Genomic DNA, 20,071 nt, shown 5'->3' with positions numbered 1-20,071 from the left:
AGGGACAGGAATTTGATAGAGTCCAACAGCTCTGTGGAATGGGCAGTAAATCTTGAGTAACACAAAACTGAGTACTAAATATCCTAAATTCATCACTAAACACCCGAAATTATTTAAAGCTTCTTTCTGTCCAGGAACTTGAACCTGGGCTTTTTGTCATATTCTATTTTTTTGCAGTGTAATGTACTTTCAGGCTAGGGATAATTTGTTAGCAAATAAGTTTGTACTGCTATTTTGTAAAACATTGCATAGTTGAAATGAATACATATTTGAAATAAGTTTTATTCATTCTGTTTAAAAAAAGAAGATACACTTTTTTTTGTGTATTTCAGAGGCCTGCAAATGAACAAAAAGAACTGCTTAATAAATGGAATGAAATGGGAACTGATGAGCCAGGTACGGCCAACTAAATTTATATGCATTAAAGTTTTGTACATAGAAAGGCAGGATGCACATCTTACTTACCAGTCCAAGGTTAATCTAATCTCCTCAAGGCAAATTGATTTAGCTCTTTCTTTCATTGGTAATGTATCATTATGCATAAATAAATACTTATTCCCTTGTTATTTTGTTTCAAGTTATTGTACTAACACTGAGTCATTATTGAGAGGTTATTGTGTCGTATTACAGTGCTTTAGAGATTTATTCAACTAGGAGACAGCTCCTCTTATTGTAAACTCAGGCTTACAGAAAATGTTCAGAACTATGGATAATTAAGCTCAGATGTTTTCTTGACAAAAGATAAAAATAACTCTTGCACAGAATAATCAGTGATATTATATAATTGGGGAAAGTAAGGCTAACTCTCATGCTAGTTCATAGCCAAGTTCCTTAAAAAGGATTTTGCAGAGATGCTGGTTTGTATCACACTACCACCTCTCTTGTGGCAAACAGGCTTCATGGATTTTTTAGTACTGCTCCCTGGTTTTCATTTCACAGCAATATGTGTAATTCAATAATCTAAGCTGTTAAAAAATACCCTGCTTTTGAAAATCATATCTTTCCTAAGTCTAAGTCTAATTCAGTCTAAACACTTATGAGGATTAAGTAGAAGCTTCCTGTGGCTAAATCTGTTATTTAAATTGCTAGATTGTGTTATAGATATGGCACATGTGTTTTTGATCTTTTGGTTTTAACATGGTGTCATTGAAATCTTACTTCAGATCTAAGTCTTTTCCGGCCTGTTTATGCACCTAAAGATTTTCTTGAGGTAAGCCTCTATGAAACATACTCAGCCATTGGCTTGTATCCATTATAGTGTTTTATATGAAGTGGGAAAAATAATTGCTAAGTATATTTCATGCTAGTTATCATTTATAGCAAGTGAATCTATTTTTGGTTTACAAAACAAAACATTATTTTCCCTTTTTTATTTTTTAAGTGCAGTTTTAAATTGAACCTGTGATAAACTTCTCTAAAGCATAGTCTGGACCCAATTTTTTTTCCTTGGAGAGCAATTCTGAAGTGATTTTTTTAAACCATTTTACATTTTCAATTCCAATGTATTAAGCTCATAAATCACAATATGTGAAGCCAATAGACTGTTTGATAGTAGATTGCAGACTTGTATGCAGTTGAAATTGTAGGTCATCTCAGAAGGTTGTAAAAAATCAAACATGAAACAGGACTGTGTTGAATTTCAAGGCTTTTGTATGTAATCAAACTGAATCATTAAAAAATTGGTGACTGTGGAATCTTTAAAGTCTTAAATGTCAGTATTATTTATCATTTTCTATGACTTAAGCACAGAACATCATAGTAAAACAGTACTTATTACATATCATTCCTTTTGTTCAGTTAATCAAAATAATGTTGAAAATGTTTTATTTGTCTTGTTTTTCATCATTGTACTAACAGCCCTGGTGTGTTTTTAATCTGGGATCTGTAAATAAATGTGGTTTTTTTCAGCTTTATTCAGTGACCCTCATGATCACTCTCCTTTTCTTTTATACTGTTTTCTTTCCAGAGTTTGCAGTTTCTTTAAATTAACAAGTCTGACAGTGAGATTATATGGTACTAGAATACTTACAAGAGTGAGAGGTACAATGTTATGAAAGAATTTCATAAGAGCTGGAAATTCATGATAGAAAGAATCTTTGCAGTTCAACATCATATCAAAATCTATACCTTGGAATTACAGTATGTAAGAGACTGTAAATTCATTTTTAGATCACAGTTACTTACCTTGAGATGATTCCTTGTCCTTTAAATTATATTTGCTTTAAGTTTCCAATTCTGTAATTTCATTTTCTTATATGAAAGAAGATATTTTGACATATTGTTATTTAGTAAAGAATTATTTTAGTAGCAAATTATGTAGCACTTTTATTGGAAGCTCTGTAAGATTGCCAGTGTAAGAAGATGGATAAAAATTCTTTCAGAAAAAAGTAATTCTGAAGAATATCCAGGATGCTGTAGCCATCAGAAATATGTTGTTGGTATACCTTAAATGAGGAAGTAAATTTTAGTCAAGACATTACTATGTAGCCAGCACTTAGTTGTGTATATTAAAAATTATTTCTGCTTTTTTATTGAGCTGACTTTTCAAAGTTGATTGTTAGCTTCCTTAAAAATTTGAATACTTGTTGATTTTGAAAATGTTGATATATAATTTGATAATTTGTGGGAAATTATTTTATACTGAATGTACTGTTTGTAATGCTGATGATGTTGAGAAGGGTTCTGAGTGTAAGCAAGAAATGACAGAACTACAATTTTTAAGGTACTGATGAATCTTCGAAACCCAAATTATGAAAATGGAGAGCAGCCTAGTTTCAGAAATCATCTGGGACTAATTCAGGTTCCCTTAAAAGTTAAAGATATTCCAGAACTGGTAAGTATATTTTTTTCTTATAAGAGGTTTCTGTAAGAGTTTTTTTCCTTGCTAATGAAAATGATTAATAAAAACGAATATTAGTATCATATATTTCTCCTTTTGAAAGTGAAAATCAATCTAAATATGTAGTTAAAATACAGCGCATAAAGAAGTTCTATGAAAAAGTATTTTTAATGAAAAATAAAACATAAGCAGTAACATTTCTGCAAGTAGGGAAGTTTTCATTTTATGTCTCACAGATTTAATTTGTGCCAAAAATACACTTCTGTACATGTTGTTCACTTAATAATTTTTCTTCTATACAAGAAACTTCAAATTTGTAGCACATTTCAATTCTGCAGATTCTGTACAAGATCAGTAGCCTGACAATGAGTTAACTTCTGACTTTCTTCTCAATATAATTTTAAATCCCTTTATTGTCATGTGTAAATGAAAAGAAATGTTTGAGTACTAGTGTATTATATATAGGAGAGTTTTTCTAAATGCTTCCCTGATGAGGCTCTTGCAGATTTTATGCTAGTAGAAAAACCTTCACTTGGCTTGGAAGAGAGATGGGAATTAGAGATCCTTAACCTGATGTTTCATTCACCACTTCACTACATCCAGGTGTAGCTCATACTTGACATGTAAACTGAGGCTTAAAACTAAAACTAGAGTAAGAATTGATGTGAGATTCTGTTACAAATGTATGCATTTAGAAGAACTTAATTTGGTTCAGAAAATATTCACATTAAGCCTTTCAGAAGAAATCTCAAGTGATTTAGAGAATTAAAAATATTAATTAATTTGTTATGGTTCTGTTCCTTTTCAGAAAGAAAACTTTAGTGAGCTAGGCTTAAATATAGGACAGCTGGGTATTGATGATTCAGCACAAGTACCTCCTGGTAAGCTAATGCCATGCTCCAGTCATTCAAACAGAACACTAATGAGTAGAATCCTTCAAAATTATAAAAAAAAATGTGTATTTTTCCCACAGTCAACCATAAATATTTGTTCTATAGCTATGATTTTAGTGATTTTCATAGTAAAATATAGCTAATAATACAAAACATTGCATATATGAAGAGTCATATTTGGAGAAGTTTTAAAGTCATCACCTTAACTAGAGAATACATTAATTTCAATATGTTTGAACACTTCAGGATCTAGAGAACCACATAGCCTGTTTCCAGAAATACAGAGATTACCAGTAAATGTTAATGCAGCTAACAGATAGGTATATTTTATATATATACATACATACATACAAATATACATACAAGCATATTTAAAATAACTGTTGTAAAGAAAATATTACAGGACATATCCATATATTAATATTCAGTCACTTAAATAGTGTATAATCTCTATTGGTTTTCCATGTATGCATCTGTTGCTGTAGGAAGAAGTTTTAAAATGGCTTTTCTACATAAGAATGAAAATCACTGTAGTATCACGAGATTTTTCTTTTTAAATAGAAACTTGCCTAGTTGAAAATAATGTAATATAATGCTTTGATATTTGTGTTTTTGAAACACAAAATTAGTTTTTGAAAAAGAACTTTGTCTGATGCAGGTTAACTTTTAGTGATGTTAGCAGTAAAGAGCAACTGAATGTAATTATGTGTCAAACATACAAAATGCATTATCAGCTGGGGTATCTTTTTCATTTATTTTTTGCCATACTTTTCTGGTTTTATTTTCTAGAGTTCTTTGAAAATGAACATGTATGTGTTGGGCAGAAAGGTATGGATCTGTTTTTATCTGTAATAAACTGTGAGTAGTTAAGAATACATTTAGTAAATTTGTATTTGTATGTACCTCTTAGAATTTTAAGAACTTAGACTAGCACAAAGCATTATGAGTAATACCATCGTAATTTAGATAGACAATCACTAATACTGCTTTCATTTAGACAGGGATAGAGAAGCAAATATTTGCAGTGTACCAGTAGCTACCAAATAAAAAGCTCCACAGGTATTTCAATAAAAACAAAATAGGAAGCACATAGACATCCTTTTGGTGGCAACTTAACTTATTCCACTACTGAATTTCAATTTAAAATCAAAATTCTTTGGAGTCCCTTCTCTGCACACAAAGATCTCATTACTGCAGTGGGATCTATGCCTTTGTGTCAGAATAATCTTTTTAATAATCAGTTGCAATTGCCAAATATTGCAGTATTAGCGATTAATGTTAGTATTCCATATTAGCCACTATGGAATACTCACTTACTTGTCTCTTTATACTGCTTTTTCTGAAAAGTGCCAAGATTGTTTTTGAGGTTAAGAAATAACCTACAAAAGGAAAGGGAAGTTAAAAGAAATAATAATTTAATAGTTTAAGTTTGCTTATAGAAGAAACATACAAGGAATGGTTGAAATACACCAATATTTCGTCATTACTGTCTCTTGGGATTCCTGCTGAACATTAGCATCAAAGAAAAAAATAGGCAGGATGCTGTCCCAAAAGTGCTCCATCCTAATTTTTTTGTTGCGGTAACAAAACAATGATCTTTCTTTCTTTCTTTCTTACTTCTTTTATTGTCATCTTTCTGTCCTGCACTGTCAATTTTCTAATCCAAGAGCAACTCATTAGGTACTGTCCACCTCCGTTCTTTTCTCATTCTTCCAAATAAGCTATATTTTCTGGACTTCTTGAGCCATTCATTCAGCTCCACATTGTCGTTCATATTCGTCATCTCTTGCCTATACCAAGCAGCTCTATTCTAGAGAATGGCTTAGCTTTTCCTATATTCAAAGACTAAAAATTTCATAAATATGTAAGTGCCTTTACCATAAACTAAAACCCCTTTTCATTCAGTGGGAAAACTGCTGCATGCTCTAATGGGTGTTAGCTATGACTTTGTTTGCCACTGAGGCAAATTTTGCTTTTGTATGAGATGTATTGCCAAGTCTGAGGATTTTATTTTGTTGTGTTTAGTAAAACCTATCTTGTAGATACCAAAACTACTTCTTAATATTTTCTATGTCAGTAAGAAAACTAAGGTAAATACTCATGGATGCCAAGATGAATCACAGTATTTCTGAAGTTCTGTGGAGAATGTAGGAATGGGGTTTTTTTACCCTCTTCATGCAGGAACAAAGGATCATAGAAATGTCTGTGTTAGAGCTCTGCAACTTAAACAGATTTTGGCAAGCTGGTCTATTCAGTATTTAAGCAAAAAGGGAAGAAAAGAAAAATCAATTAGATAGATATTTAATTCAAAACCTCATCCTTCTAAATCATATCGGAGCAGATATAGTGAATATCAAATTCAATGAGATATAGAAAAGCAAGCTGTTTCATAGACACTTATGAAAAATTAGAGGAAATGGATTTGGAAACTTCCAAGAAGTTTCCAAGAAGCAGTTGAACACGTATGTAATGTCTAGATAATAACACGGAAATTTCTCCCAACTCTCTCTTTCTCTCTCTCTCGTGAAAGACATTTTGGGTATCAGGGTACAGTTAATCACACACCCTTGGTGAGGAACACTTTTAGCAGATTACAATAGCTGAAGATGTGTGTCTTTCAAGTTTATAGATTTAAGTAGGGAACAAGATAATCTGTTCTATGGTATATACAGTACTGTATTCAGCATGAGGCCCTTGTGACAGGGTAGCCTGAAGCTTCACAATAGTGACCCAAATAAGCAAACCTGTCAGCAGTAGAGTATTTGTTTTATGTCAATATGAAGGCAAACTAATATCTTTTGAGGTCTTTATCCTCTAGAGTAAATACACCAATAATGAGAGAACATGACAGTATACTCTGGAATGGAAAATTCTGGCCCCACAGTTATCTGTGAAGATACTCATATAGTTAACACGGAAAGAAGGGAGACACAAAATAAGCCAGAATGAGTGGCAGTCTCCTATTTGAACTGAGATACCACTCATAGTTAAACAAGGAGTATTTTGTGGCTATAAATGGCTGCTTGTTCTGCATGATGCCAGCTTAGTAGCTGCAACTAGCCTTGATATAATCATGTGTACATACTAAGTGCTATTTTATGACAGAATGTAGTACAGCCTTGCTGATTAATACCAATTGCCTTGTTTCCCAAGGAATTACTTAAAAATTGCATTGTGGAAACGAGTTCTTTTCAGTATTTTCCTATTAGCTAATGCTTACAGCATGGTAAGCCAGTTTTTAAAGTTAAAAATTAAGGTATTTGATAGAAGTCTTACACTACATCAACTCTTTACCTGCTTTGTTTCTTACAGTTTTAGCAGAGCAAGATAGTGCTGCAGCTCAGCAGTATGTTCGTCAGGGATGTCCAACAGCACTCCGAGCTGATCTGTGGGCACTCATTCTTAACATTTCTAATCAGCCAGAGGTAAGTAGTGAAGGGAGAGTAAAATGTGAAGACTAGGTGAGAACGCAAAAGTGCAAGCACATATCTTCTAGTGATGTTCTTTCAAAATAGAAATGCTCTACTGAGTTGTCACAGAAACTGATAAACATTTTATGATTTAAAAAGCTCTGTGCTGTGGTGAAGTCTTTGCCACTCTTCCTAATTTTTCACAGATATGTGAGCAAAATACTGTAGAACAAATTATTCAATTGATCTGACTGTCTCCTGAGATTTTCCTATATGATGCTGATTCTTTTAGAAGGGGGCAAGAAAAAATATCTGGGAAGAAGACTGAGCTGCTCATATTTTTGATAAGTTTTATCAAAAGATGTGTTATATCTTTTTTCTGTTTGTTTGACCCTGTCATCAATATCTTATAAATTTCTTTATGTGTTATGACATATACTCTCCATATGTACAATCAAAAAGACTTAGAGAGGAGCTAGTAAGATGTGGGTTGTTTCTATATTCCCTTGTACAGCAACAGTTTTTCATTGTACATTATATTTGATGCAAGTCCTCAACAAGGAAATTTTTGCAGTATCTGAAGCCATGGCATAATTATTATATTTAATATACCTTAAAAAGTTAAATTCCTCTTTAAGGTCTTTGCATAATTGGGAAACTTCGATGTGAGGCTTTTATATGTACATAATAATTTACCTTCTGATAAATTTGTACACACTTAGCAAATTGTATTTGTCAGCTATAGATGAAAAAGAAAAAGAAACTATTTTAAACACATTCTGAGACTGAGTGCAGTAGAAATTTTACTTTAAGAGACAGTCTGCTGGATCCAGAGCCTTGAGGCTGAACTGAGTAGACTGTGTGCAAGGAATTAGTGGTGAGACAATACTTTGTGATGATGCTGAAGGAACTCTAGAAAGATGAGGGCAAGTGGCTAGAAAATGGTAATGATAACATTAAGACAAAGTGGTAACGGCAGATAAAGTGGTGCAGACTGGGAAATTAGTCTACTACTTTGAGGCTGTTGAAATAAAGGACTGAAAAACAGTTAAATACAAAATGCACCCTCAGTCCCCATAGAAAACAGAAATTATCGAGCTGAGACAAGATACACTGTATTGGAGAAAATAATTCAAGGTAAGTGAGGTAAGTGCATGTAAATGTTTTTCTGTCACACAAAGCTGAAACTGTTCTTCTAATCTAACAGCTGTCATAATCTTCTGTCTTCTTTTCCAAGATTATTTTTGCATAGCAATTTTTATCCTGGGTTCTAAGTTAAAGTTGTTTCATGGACTTTTAGTACATGGGTTTAAAAGATGGATTTTCTGAATGAGACCTAGCAGAGTGCCCATGGGTCAGGTAGAATAGCACGTGGATCACCACAGCTATGTTATAAACTGAATAGCCATGGTTCAGTTTAAACACTGCATTAACTAATGTTTCTTACACAGAAGTAAACTGTGACTACTGCCAAAATGCTAACACCCTGAGATGTTCTTCTTGCATAGAATGAATACATGGCTTTATTTTTTGTGAATTATAGCAAAACAGTTTCCATATACATGTAGATGTTTTATGATCTGCTGAATTTCATATCATCTTTATGGATTTTTCTAGCACTTCTTTTCTCTACCTCTTATGAATAGTTTCTCTGCTGGAGTCGAGTTGTCTGTTTGCAGACATTCCTTGCTGTAATATTTCTGATTTGCAATTTAGGTTCTATTACATTTATAGCTGTATGAATCTCTAAATCACATGAACTGTGAATTTCCTTTCTTTAATGTGAAACATTATGAGGGTTTGGTATGGGTAGCATTGTGTGTGCTAGCATCCAATATTGTTGTTTGGACAATTTTATTCAGTAAAGCTCAGCCTCTGTATAAAGCTAATATACAGCCAAGCAAGGAATGATACTAACAATCTAGTATTGTAATAATAAAAATGATAAACCATGAGCTCGGTATGCAGGATTATTTAGAAATACATAAACACATTGCCTGACAATGCATTGTTTCTCGGTTTTCATTTGTAATGGTACAATTTAGAGGAACTGTGTTAAAAGAGCCTTTTTAAGGTTGCAAAGACAAACATTTGAAGGTGAACAGTGTCAGTTAATATTGTCTGTGTAAACAGTCCAATTTGCTGTATATATATTTTAATCATAAGATCTTGAATCACAGAATCACAGTTATTTCCTGTGGGATGTCTGTCTCATTGCACAAAATGGATGGCGCACACTTAGTGAAAATCTGTTTAATTTCTTTTTCCTTCTATTCATAGTGTTATACAATTGTTTATTATCTGCATGCTACTGAAACGGTGCTTAGGAAGGAAATTTGTTCATTATCGAATAGGCTTTTTCTTCCCCTGTATGTTTTTTGAGTTAATAGGTGTAAAATCTTAATTCTGAAAATTCCAGCATGGAAAAATCGGTAATGCTTTACTTTGCTATAGATATTACTGAATGTAGTTTCCAAGGCCTAAAAGCTTAATAAATAGGTGAGGTGATAAATTCATAATGGGGCATTATGTATTTCTGCCTTATCAGAAGGTTTTTTAGATTAGGATCAGCAGCCAAAGGTCCCAGCTGCACCATTCAAACAGCAGAAAACCCAGTTACAGTAATAGACTGTCATCATCTTTGGCTGGAAAAGAATGTACTTTACAAGTAGATTTCACAGATCTCTGGTAAAAAGAGAATAAGCTTTGGACCCTCTTCAAGAATTTACCAGGAGGGTCTTCCTGTAACTCTTTTGTCTGTTTTCTCTATGTAATCTGATTAGGTATTTGTTTTGACCTTGCTAGATTGAGAGGCAAATGCAATAGTGCAATCACATGTCAAGGGTAACTAAAAATGGGTCATGACCTGCCAACAGTTCATCAGTGGGAGTGTAGCTCTAGTGCCAGGGATTTCATGACAGGACACAGGTGGACTGTGCTGGTGCAGAGGTTGCTGAGTAATTCAAACCATTATTTCAGAGAAGGTGAATATTCAGATTGTGCTTTAAGTAGCTTTGCTGGGTTCTGCTGAAAGATACTGTTCTCTCTTGCCCATGAGCTCTTTTCAGAGCTCCCTTATGGTCTCAAGTGGATGAAATACAAATGTTTTGGGTGAAATTTTGGGATGTGGTTCTGTAAGATCAAGAAGGCTGCTCACTGCAATCCTGAAGTGTACTTAAATTCAATTTGGAAAGATGAGTATATTTGGAGGTGTGGTATAAAAGCATATCATTTTCAGAAAAGCTGCAGTCTCTATAAAAATGCAACATATTTTTGAATGGGAAAAAGTTTACAAATCAATGTTATATGAAGATTTGGCAGACAAAGAAGAAATGTTGAATCAGATGAAAATGGTAAGATTTTTGTTTATAACAGAAAAAAATTTAAATAACATAAGAAGTGTAACACATCGTTGGACACACCTGAAACTTGCCAGTAGTGAAATTCCTCATATGGGGAAAGAAATGCAGCCAGAAAATTGAAAAAGAAGACTTGAATCTTTTTTAAAGGCTGAGTGAGGCTCTTAAAATATTCTTCACTGTCTAAGTAAGAGACTGATCACCAGAGTGTCTTGTGTCTTGGAAGTAAATCTTGTTTATGATTCAGATTAAGGAATTAATCTATCACAAGCCTCTTGTCGTACTAAGAGACATGAGCAAGATCTTCTTGTAGCCAAGTTGTGGCTGAAAACCTGGCATGATTCCCAAGCCCAGCTTCATTTTGCATCACAGCAATCACAATATAAGAGAGAATGAATGGCAAATAAGGAGTTAAAACCTTTATTCCTATAATGGTTTTAATTGTGTTAGCTTTGCAAGTCCTTTATTAATACTTTCTGATTTGTTTTCTAAACTTTTTTTTGCATGAGTTCTATTTCAAGTGAACAGCTTGTCCTTCTGGTCTTCTTAGAATCACAGAATGGTTTGGGTTGGAAGGGACCTTAAAGGTCATCTTCCAATCCACTGACCATGGGTTTTGGTTTCAGTTTGTGGTTTCTTTGGTTTTGGTTGCAGTTTTTTTTAATATTAGCTTCTTGTGTTTTAATATAGACAGTCATTAGAGATGACAAAAAAATGTTATCCATTTGGCAGTATTATACTTGATTAAATTACAGTATTGATGCTTTAAAATGATGACTTGAGTATTCGAGTAGTTCTTAGTAGCTTTGAAGAACAGAATGTGATGTTCATAGTGCAGATACTTTGCATTTAGTAAATATTTATGTGTGATCCTTCCTAAAAAATTAGTGTAATATTTCTACCTCCCCTTTTTTATTTCTCAAAAGGAAAATTTAAATCTTTTCCCTGTGGGAGGCATCAGTAGTTAGTAAATACAGCTTTTGTCCTCATTTCAACTTAGCAGTTTAGTAAATGTTAATGCTAATAGTTTCTAAGTGTGTACTATTCACCATTCTCTCCCTGCAAGATTTCATCTTACTTCCCACTTGTTGTTCAAATCCTTACTCTGGACTTGTATTTATTGAAGAAATCAGCAGTAAATCTGTGAAGTTGGGAATATACAAATATTTGTGTGGTGTCCATATAGATGCCTTGAAATCAAAGTAGTTTTGTGAAGTGGAAAGGATCTTTGGGATGGCTGACTTAATTTATCCATTAGTTCAAATCAATCAGAAATTGTTACTCAGATGAAGTTGCAATGGCAGAAAAATATTTAGGGATATAAATATATATATATAAAGCAATTTGGGAGTTACGGGATGACAGTGTGATATTTAATTCTATTTTTCCTTTGCAAGCTTTTTCTAAGAAGGAAGGGATAGAATAAGTAAAAGCGGAGAAGTTTGTTCTGATTCTTCCCCATTGTTTCACCTGTGTGTATGTTCCATAGACATTCAGGAAAGAATTGTAGTTTAAAAAGAGATCCTAGTTTTTTGTAGTCTTCACCAGTTTTTTTAATCTATATTTATCATTTCATCTTTGCACAAATTTAACCTGTTTACAGGTTCATACTAGTTTAATGCCAAATATTTGCAGCAACTCACTAATGCTTAAAGATAAGACAGAACCTATTGGTGGAGACGTACACAAAAAAAGAAGGTAACAAAGAAATATAATGGTTTTGAGCATTGAAAAGATTTTAGTTGTAGAGAGAACCAAAGGTTGAAAGATACGAGTCTTTGATTTGAACTAGTCCCTTCATTCTCATTTTATTACTTGTCTGAAGGTGAAGTAATTTTATAATGTCTCAAATCTCAAGTTGTAGGACTTAAACTAGAACAAACCATGATAGATGCTTTTTTTTCAGTTGAATACATGCTTTCTTTTTTTAATTGCTGAAAAATAATTTTTTTTACTTTAAATATAAATTCAGGTCATGTCTCAGACAGATGATGGTAATATTCTTAATTTTAGGACATCTTGTATTATGAACAGCTTAAGTCAAATGTGATTCAACACAACCTTTTAGTGGACAGCCTGATCTACAAAGTAAGTAATTAACTAAACAGTGAGTGATTTATATGCTCATCACACTCATATCTTGCTGGTTTTTTTAACAAAGAAAATACTGGATGATTTGGTTTTGAGGAGTGTAAAAATAATTAGTGTGAACTTATTATTGTGAACTCATTCCTTGTGCCTGTATTGTCTCTCATGTAAGACATTTGAGTTGAACTGTAAGTCATAAAGGAATGGTATCTTCATTTGAAGGAGTAACTGGGTTTTTGAGAAAGAACCAATAGGGTATGACTGCTTCCATTTCAAGTTTCAACTCTGAATACTTAATCATCAAGTTAATATAGCATTTTTTAATTTTAAAATGTGGAGTCTAAGCTTAACTATAGTTCTTTGAATGAAAGTGAAACAGTGTCTTCTATCACCATGTTAAGTTTAGTCTCCGTGGGAGTCTAAAGAGAGATCTTTTGACTTAAAACTCTTGTATTTTTTTATTACAGGATGTAAAGCTGACAGCAAGCAATGATGACTATTATTTTGTATTTGAGGATTATTTATATCAGGTATGTAACTATTTTTTGGTTAGAAAACCTAGGAGGCACATTCCTGTGGGATTGTATCATCTTTGGAGAGAAAACAGCCTTTGTAAGGCAGAGTACAGTGGGACAGATACATCTGTTCGCTGCATGTATTTCTCTTCTGAATAGCAATCTTGGACACTTAAGCAGATTAAGCAGGGCAAGCTTCTAAAACTCCTGCTGTGAAGGACCATACACAATGTCTTTCCAGTGCACTAAGCTAGAAAATGTGAAGTCAGCCATATTTTTCCTCTTTCCAGCTTTGCAGTAAATAACTCCCAACAATTAAAAGTTGTTGTACAGAAAAATTAAGTCATGAGAAGTATATTCAGGGTTCCATTTAAAATACCCCCTTGCTTTACAGTGACCTGTTGCAATAAGCATATTGACATATTTTTAAATTAAAGACATTGATTCTGAAAAAGGTAGCAACAGGTATGATTACTTGTAGGATTGCTCCCATCGCAAAGCTGTTTCTAGGAATCAGGAATCCAGCTAATTTATAGAGAATTATCTTTGTTGCTGCCAATCAAAGGCACATAATTAGAAGGAGATTACATCTATGAATTTCCTAATGTGTAGTTGATTGCAGTATCAACATAACTGTCATGCAGCAAACTTGACATTTCTACAGTGCTTTTGATTTCATTAGTCAGATCTGTTATGTTAGACTTGCTTATTTTTTTTGTTTAGAGCTATGTGAAACTAAATAATTTCTTCTTTGATGAGAGTACATAAAACTGCTAGTAATTTAACTAGTCAAGAAACTGTCCTTAAACTGCTTAATCCATATAGTTATAAAAATATGTAGTACTGTTTAAGCACACTATTGAAGCATGTCTGCTTATAATTCAGCATTTAAACATTAATAGTTAAAATCATAACCACATGAAATTATGACATTTTCATTAAAAAATAGACAGAATATTAAGATCTGTATCTGAATTTGTCTCAGAATTAAAATTTCCTCTCAACCGCTATCACCTACCCAGGTGCCACTTCAGGATAGGTATGAGGCCCTGAATCTAGAGGGTCAGCCAGATGACATAGAAGAGAATTATCTGCCCAGTAAGCTTCCCAGTTATGCTTCATCTGTCAGAGGAATCACCACCTCTAACATCAAAAAGAATATCAGGGTAGTCATAGTAGGTGCCTCCCTTCTGAGAGAGCAGAGGATCCCATTTGTCGACCAGACCCACCCCACAGGGAGGTCTGTTGCCTCCCTGGGGCCCAGGTACGAAATATCACCAAGAGATTTCCTGGGCTGATTCAGCCCTCTGATTATTACCCACTGCTGATACTCCAGGCTGGCAGTGATGAGATCGAAAAGAGGCATGTCAGGGCAATTAAAAGGGATTTCAGGGCACTGGGTCAGGTGATTGATAGGGCAGGAGCACAGGTAGTGTTCTTCTCAGTCCTTTTGGTAGCAGAGAAAAATGATGAAATAAATAGGAGAATTCACATTATCAATAAGTGGCTCAAGGGTTGGTGTCATCAACATAATTTTGGGTTCTTTGATCATGGGGCGACTTTTTTGGCACATGGCCTGCTGGAACCAGAGAGAGGGCTCCATCTCTCTGTTAAGGGCAGAAGGATTTTACCTCATGAACTGGTGGAACTCATTGAGAGGGCTTTAAACTAGGTTTGAAGGGGGAAGGGAATACAGCTGGGTTCTCTGGAAGCAGGCCAAGGGTGGTAAGCCTGAGTTAGGGGTGAAATCAACAGCCCAGCTGAGAGCTAATGTGCACTAATGCACCCAGCATGGGTAACAAACAGGAAGATCTAGAAGCCATGGGACAGTAGCAAGGCTATGATGCAGTTGCCATCATGGAAACATGGTGGGACGAGTCACATAACTGGAGCACTGCACTGGATGGCTACAAGCTCTTGAGAAGAGACAGGAAAGGGAGAAGAGGTGGAGGGGTGGCCCTTTATATTAGGGAGGCTTTTGACGCCATGGGCATTGAAACTAAGGATGATGAAGTGGAATGCCTATGGGTAAGAATTAAGGGGAAGGCCAACAAGGCTGACATCCTACTGGGAGTCTGTTATCCACCCAACCAGGAAGAAGAGGGGGACAATTTATTCTGTAAGCTGCTGGAGAATGTTTCAGGATCACCAGCCATTGTTCTTGTAGGCGACTTCAACCTACCAGACATCTGCTGGGAACTTAATACAGCAGAAAAGAGGCAGTCCAGGAAGTTTACAGAGTTTGTGGAGGACAGCTGTTTGTCACAGCTGGTGAGTGAGCCCACCAGGGGAGGGACTATGTTAGACCTGCTGTTTGCAAACAGAGATGGGCTGGTGGGAGATATGGTAGTTGAAGGTCGCTTGGGGCACAATGATCATGAAATTATAGAATTCTCAATATTTGATGAAATTAGGAGGAACATCAATAAGACTCTTACTTTGGACTTCCAGAGGGCAGACTTTGACATATTTAGGAGACTTATTCAGAGAGTTCCTTGGGAAGCAGCCCTTAGAAACAAAGGAGTCCAAGAAATGTGAGCGTGCTTCAAAATAGAGATCTTGAGGGCACAGGAACAGGCTGTCCCTGTGTGCCAAAAGATGGGTTGATGAGTCAGATGTCCAGCCTGGATGGGCAACAAGGTTTTGAAGGAATTTAGGAATAAAAAGAGGACGCATCATCTTTAGAAGGAGGGTCATGTTTCTCAGGAAGTATTTAAGGGGGTTGCTAGGACATGTAGGAAAAAAATTTGGGAAGCCAAAGCTCAGTTTGAACTTAATTTTGTAAATTAACTTTTGTAAAGGATACTAAAAAATGTATTTACAAATATGTTAATGGCAAAACGAAGGGTAAGACCAAGCTTTGTTCTCTACTGGGTGGGAGGGAACTCAGTATCTGCAGGAGTACATAACGCCTTCTTTGTCTTAGTCTTTAGTGGGAAGATGGCTTGTCCTCAGGACAGCCGTCCTCTTGAGTTGGAGGTATCAGGGAGCAGAATGGTCCCCCTGTTATCCAAGAGGAGGCAGTCAGAGAACTGCTGAGCTGCTTGGATGTTCATCAATCAATGGGACCAGATGGGATCCACCCCAGGGTGATGAGGGAGCTGGCAGTCAACCTTGCAAAGGTGCTCTCCATCATTTACCAACAGTCCTGGCTCACTGGTGAGGTTCCAGATGACTGGAAGCTGGCCAATGTGACACCCGTTCACAAAAAGGGTGGGAAGGAGGATCCTGGTAACTGTAGGCCAGTTAGTCTGACCTCAGTACATGGTAAGGTAATGGAACAGTTTATAGTGAGTGACATCACACAGCACTTACAGGATGGCCAGGGTATCAGACCCAGCCAGCAGGGGTTTAGGAGGAGTAGGTCATGTCTGACCAACCTGGTCTCCTTTTATGACCAGGTGATCCACGTGGTGGATGCAGGAAAGGCTGTGGATGTGTCTATTTGGACTTCAGCAAGGCCTTTGACACTGTCTCCCACAGCACTCTCCTGGAAAAGCTGGCAGCCCACGGCTTGGACAGGAGCACTCTTTGCTGGGTTAGAAACTGGCTGGATGGCCAGGTCCAGAGAGTGGTGGTGAACGGTGCTGCATCCAGCTGGGGACAGTCACCAGTGGTGTCCCTCAGGGGTCTGTGCTGGAGCCAGTTCTGTACAATATTTTTATTGATGACATGGATGAGGGGATTGAGTCTTCATTAGTAAATTTGCAGATGACACTAAGCTGGCAGATCGACACTAAGTGTGTCGATCTGTTGGAAGGTTGGAGGGCTCTTCAGAGAGACTTGGAACGGTTGGATGGATGGGCAGAGTCCAATAAGATGCAGTTTAATAAGTCCAAGTGAACAAGTCCTGCATTTTGGCCACAATAACCCCCTGCAGCGTTATAGGCTGGGGACAGTGTGGCTGGACAGTGCCCAGGCAGAAAGGGACCTGAGGGTACCAGTTAATAGCTGGTGGAACATGAGCCAGCCGTGTGCCCTGGTGGCCAAGAAGGCCAAGGGCATCCTGGCCTGTATCAGGAATGGTGTGACCAGCAGGAGCAGGGAGGTCATTCTTCCCCTGTACTCAGCACTGGTGAGGCCACACCTTGAGTGCTGTGTCCAGTTCTGGTCCCTCAGTTTGGAAGGACATTGAGATGCTCGAGCACGTCCAGATGAGGGCAACGAGGCTGGAGAGGGGCTTGGAACACAACCCCTGTGAGGAACAACTGAAGGAGCTGGGGATGTTTAGCCTGGAGAAAAGGAGACTCAGGGGTGACCTTACCACTCTCTACAACTCCCTGAAAGGTGGTGGTAGTCAGTTAGGAGTTGGTCTCTTTCTCCAGGTAGCAACTGACGAAACCAGAGGACACAGTCTCAAGCTGCGCCAAGGGAAGTTTAGGTTGGATATTAGGAAAAAGTTTTTTACAGGAAGAGTGATAAAGTATTGGAATGGTCTGCCCAGGGAGGTGGTGGAGTCACCATCCCTGAATGTGTTTAAACAAAGACTGGATGTGGGACTCAGTGCCATGGTTTAGTTGAGTTGTTAGGGCATGGGTTGGACTCGATGATCTTGAAGGTCTCTTCCAACCTAGTGATTCTGTGAAATTTGCAATGTCAACTCAAACATTGATATTTGTTTACTAAGTATTTACATGTAAGAGTTTTTCTTGATTTAATGGTCAAAGATGATCTTCATTATTGTTAACACGGTGTCTTCATCTTGGGATGTGAAAATCTGGTTCCTATTTCTTTTTCATTTGTTATGTAGACTACCATGGCATTAAGTAGTCGCTAACTGACACTTGCAGTAGACATGGGGTTATAAACTAAGAAGAAGTATAAACTAGTATATGATATAATCTTTTGTTTTAAGACCATCAAAAATAGATTTTGCTCATCATTCTCAATATATAACCCTTTTTTTATATCTCTACTGGCTAAAAGAATAGCTGCAGAATAAAAATAATTAAAAAGACTTAACTGTCTTTAGTGATTTGAAGGAGACTCACCAAAAATCTTTGAAAAATGATGTGGCTAGTTTTACTGCAGGGCTTTGAAGCAAAGAATAGCTCAAACTTCTAATTATTTGTTGCTCTAGTTTTGATTGCTGTTTTGTTGTAATCTTCAGACTCTGCTCTAGAACAAAGTTATCCATTTTCCTTGATAATTTCCTCTTCCAACCTAATTTGCAAATGCTTTACTGCCAAATTATTTTGTTCTATAGCCCCTGGAAAAACTTTGTAGTATGAGTCACTGTGATATGGGGTCTTATTTATTGATTTAATATGATAAATGGAATTAAATATTGACTAAATAAAATAGACAATGAAAATGTTAGTTTAAACCAGATACATTATTTCTGGGTTTGCACTGGGTTTATGGCTTTTTTTTGTGACTAGTTACTGCCTCTTAAGTCATTGACCAGAGTGTGTCCTTTGTGTGTTGCAGAATAGATTAAATGTCCATCAAAAGAAGAAAATTCGGGCTTAAAATAATGATGAGAATATTTTGTTTCATTATTGGTACCCCTTCAGCAGCATACAACTGTTTTCAGGAAAAAAAACTGTGAAATGACATAATTTATTACCTTTAATACCTTTGCTTTCTTTTTCCCAAAGTTTACTTATTTTTATTACTTCTTCATAACTATTGAAATAAAATACAGGTACTTTTAATAAAGTAATTTGTTTTTGATAAAAGCTTTGACTTTGGGGTTTTTTTTTCTTTCCATTAATGATTTTAATTCAGTGGTTTTCAGTTGGATTATAAATACCCAATAATTTGGTTAATATTTCTGTACTTGAAAAGGGGTTTGTGCCATTGTTTTCTTTAGCACTATCATTTTGTTAATGAGAAAAATAACACATGGTTTAGTACATTACACATGGCCCTTTATTTCAGGCCAGAAGTTCAATTTGAATACTTTAGTCTTACATCTTGCAGAATGAATACGTGCAAAGAACCTTGCCCAGAGTTTTCTTGGTATAGTCATAACTTAGGTTTGAGCTAGAGTCTATCGCTTACAAAGACGCAGAGTCTTCACTTAAAGACTTCCAGATCCTGGTACTGGACACTGTATTCCTAAAAAAGAGGGCCTCAAATGAAGGTTACATTCTTTCCCCTATGAGAGAACATAGTTTATGTCCTGTTCAGATTAGTTTCTCTTTCCTTCACCTCAGTTAACATACACATAGAATTACATTTGCCTGTACATTGTTATTGTCAGTGATATTTTGGCAGCTATGTGCACAAAAATAATATTTAGCTTAAACTGTTTGAGATAAAGTATTATTCATTTTTAAAAGATGTTTGTATTTGAGAAATAGTTTTGAGGTTCAAAAAAGAAAAAAGTCTCAAAATATGACCTGCTTTCCATAAAAAAATGAAAGTATAATATAATAATAGTCAGATGTATGATTTTGCTTGTTTCCTTTTGACAAATGCTGATATGTGGAAGATGTTTGCACCCATTAGTGGAAGGAAAAATCCATTTGTTTTTATTCACAATAAATTATGTAATGAAACATTTCCTCCTTTTACACCTTGACTACAATTAAAATAAACTCATAAAATCTTCAAGAGCAGGGTGTCCTGGGTTCAGCTAGCGTAGAGTTTATTTCTTCTCAGTAGCTGCTACAGTGCTGTGTTTTGGATTGGGAATGAGAATGGTGTTGATAACACACTGATGTTTTGGGTATTGGAAAGTTGTGTTTATCCTAAGGACTTTTTCCTTGTCTCATGCTCTGCCAGTGAGGAAGTACACAAAAGAAACTGGGAGGGAGCATAGCCAGGACTGATGAAAGGGGTATTCCACACCACAGAACGTCATGCCCAGTATAGAAACCGGGAGGAGTTACCTGGAATCGGGTGGCCAGTCTGGGTTTGGGAAGGGTCTGGCATTAGTCTTTTATTATCATTATTATTATTATTTGCCACTATTTACTTACTGAACTGTTCTTATCTCAGCCTACAAGTTTTACTTTGA

The 20,071-nt window shown here is 35.8% G+C and overlaps 1 protein-coding gene across 2 annotated transcripts in view; it reads left to right on the top strand.

Annotated features, from left to right (window-relative positions):
• TBC1D19 (TBC1 domain family member 19) overlaps positions 1–20,071 on the top strand; it is a 50,941-nt gene that overhangs the window by 19,233 nt on the left and 11,637 nt on the right. For both annotated transcript variants that reach the window (XM_053941414.1, XM_053941415.1), the window contains exons 6-13: positions 333–396; positions 1,164–1,210; positions 2,723–2,833; positions 3,648–3,720; positions 4,522–4,560; positions 7,045–7,157; positions 12,515–12,589; positions 13,057–13,119. In XM_053941414.1, the coding sequence (XP_053797389.1) occupies positions 333–396; positions 1,164–1,210; positions 2,723–2,833; positions 3,648–3,720; positions 4,522–4,560; positions 7,045–7,157; positions 12,515–12,589; positions 13,057–13,119 (585 nt within the window). The remainder of the gene's footprint in view (positions 1–332; positions 397–1,163; positions 1,211–2,722; positions 2,834–3,647; positions 3,721–4,521; positions 4,561–7,044; positions 7,158–12,514; positions 12,590–13,056; positions 13,120–20,071) is intronic.

This window comes from Vidua chalybeata, chromosome 4, assembly GCF_026979565.1.
Source record: "Vidua chalybeata isolate OUT-0048 chromosome 4, bVidCha1 merged haplotype, whole genome shotgun sequence".
NCBI classification, from domain to species: domain Eukaryota; kingdom Metazoa; phylum Chordata; class Aves; order Passeriformes; family Viduidae; genus Vidua; species Vidua chalybeata.
This window is presented reverse-complemented; position numbering and strand designations above follow the sequence as displayed.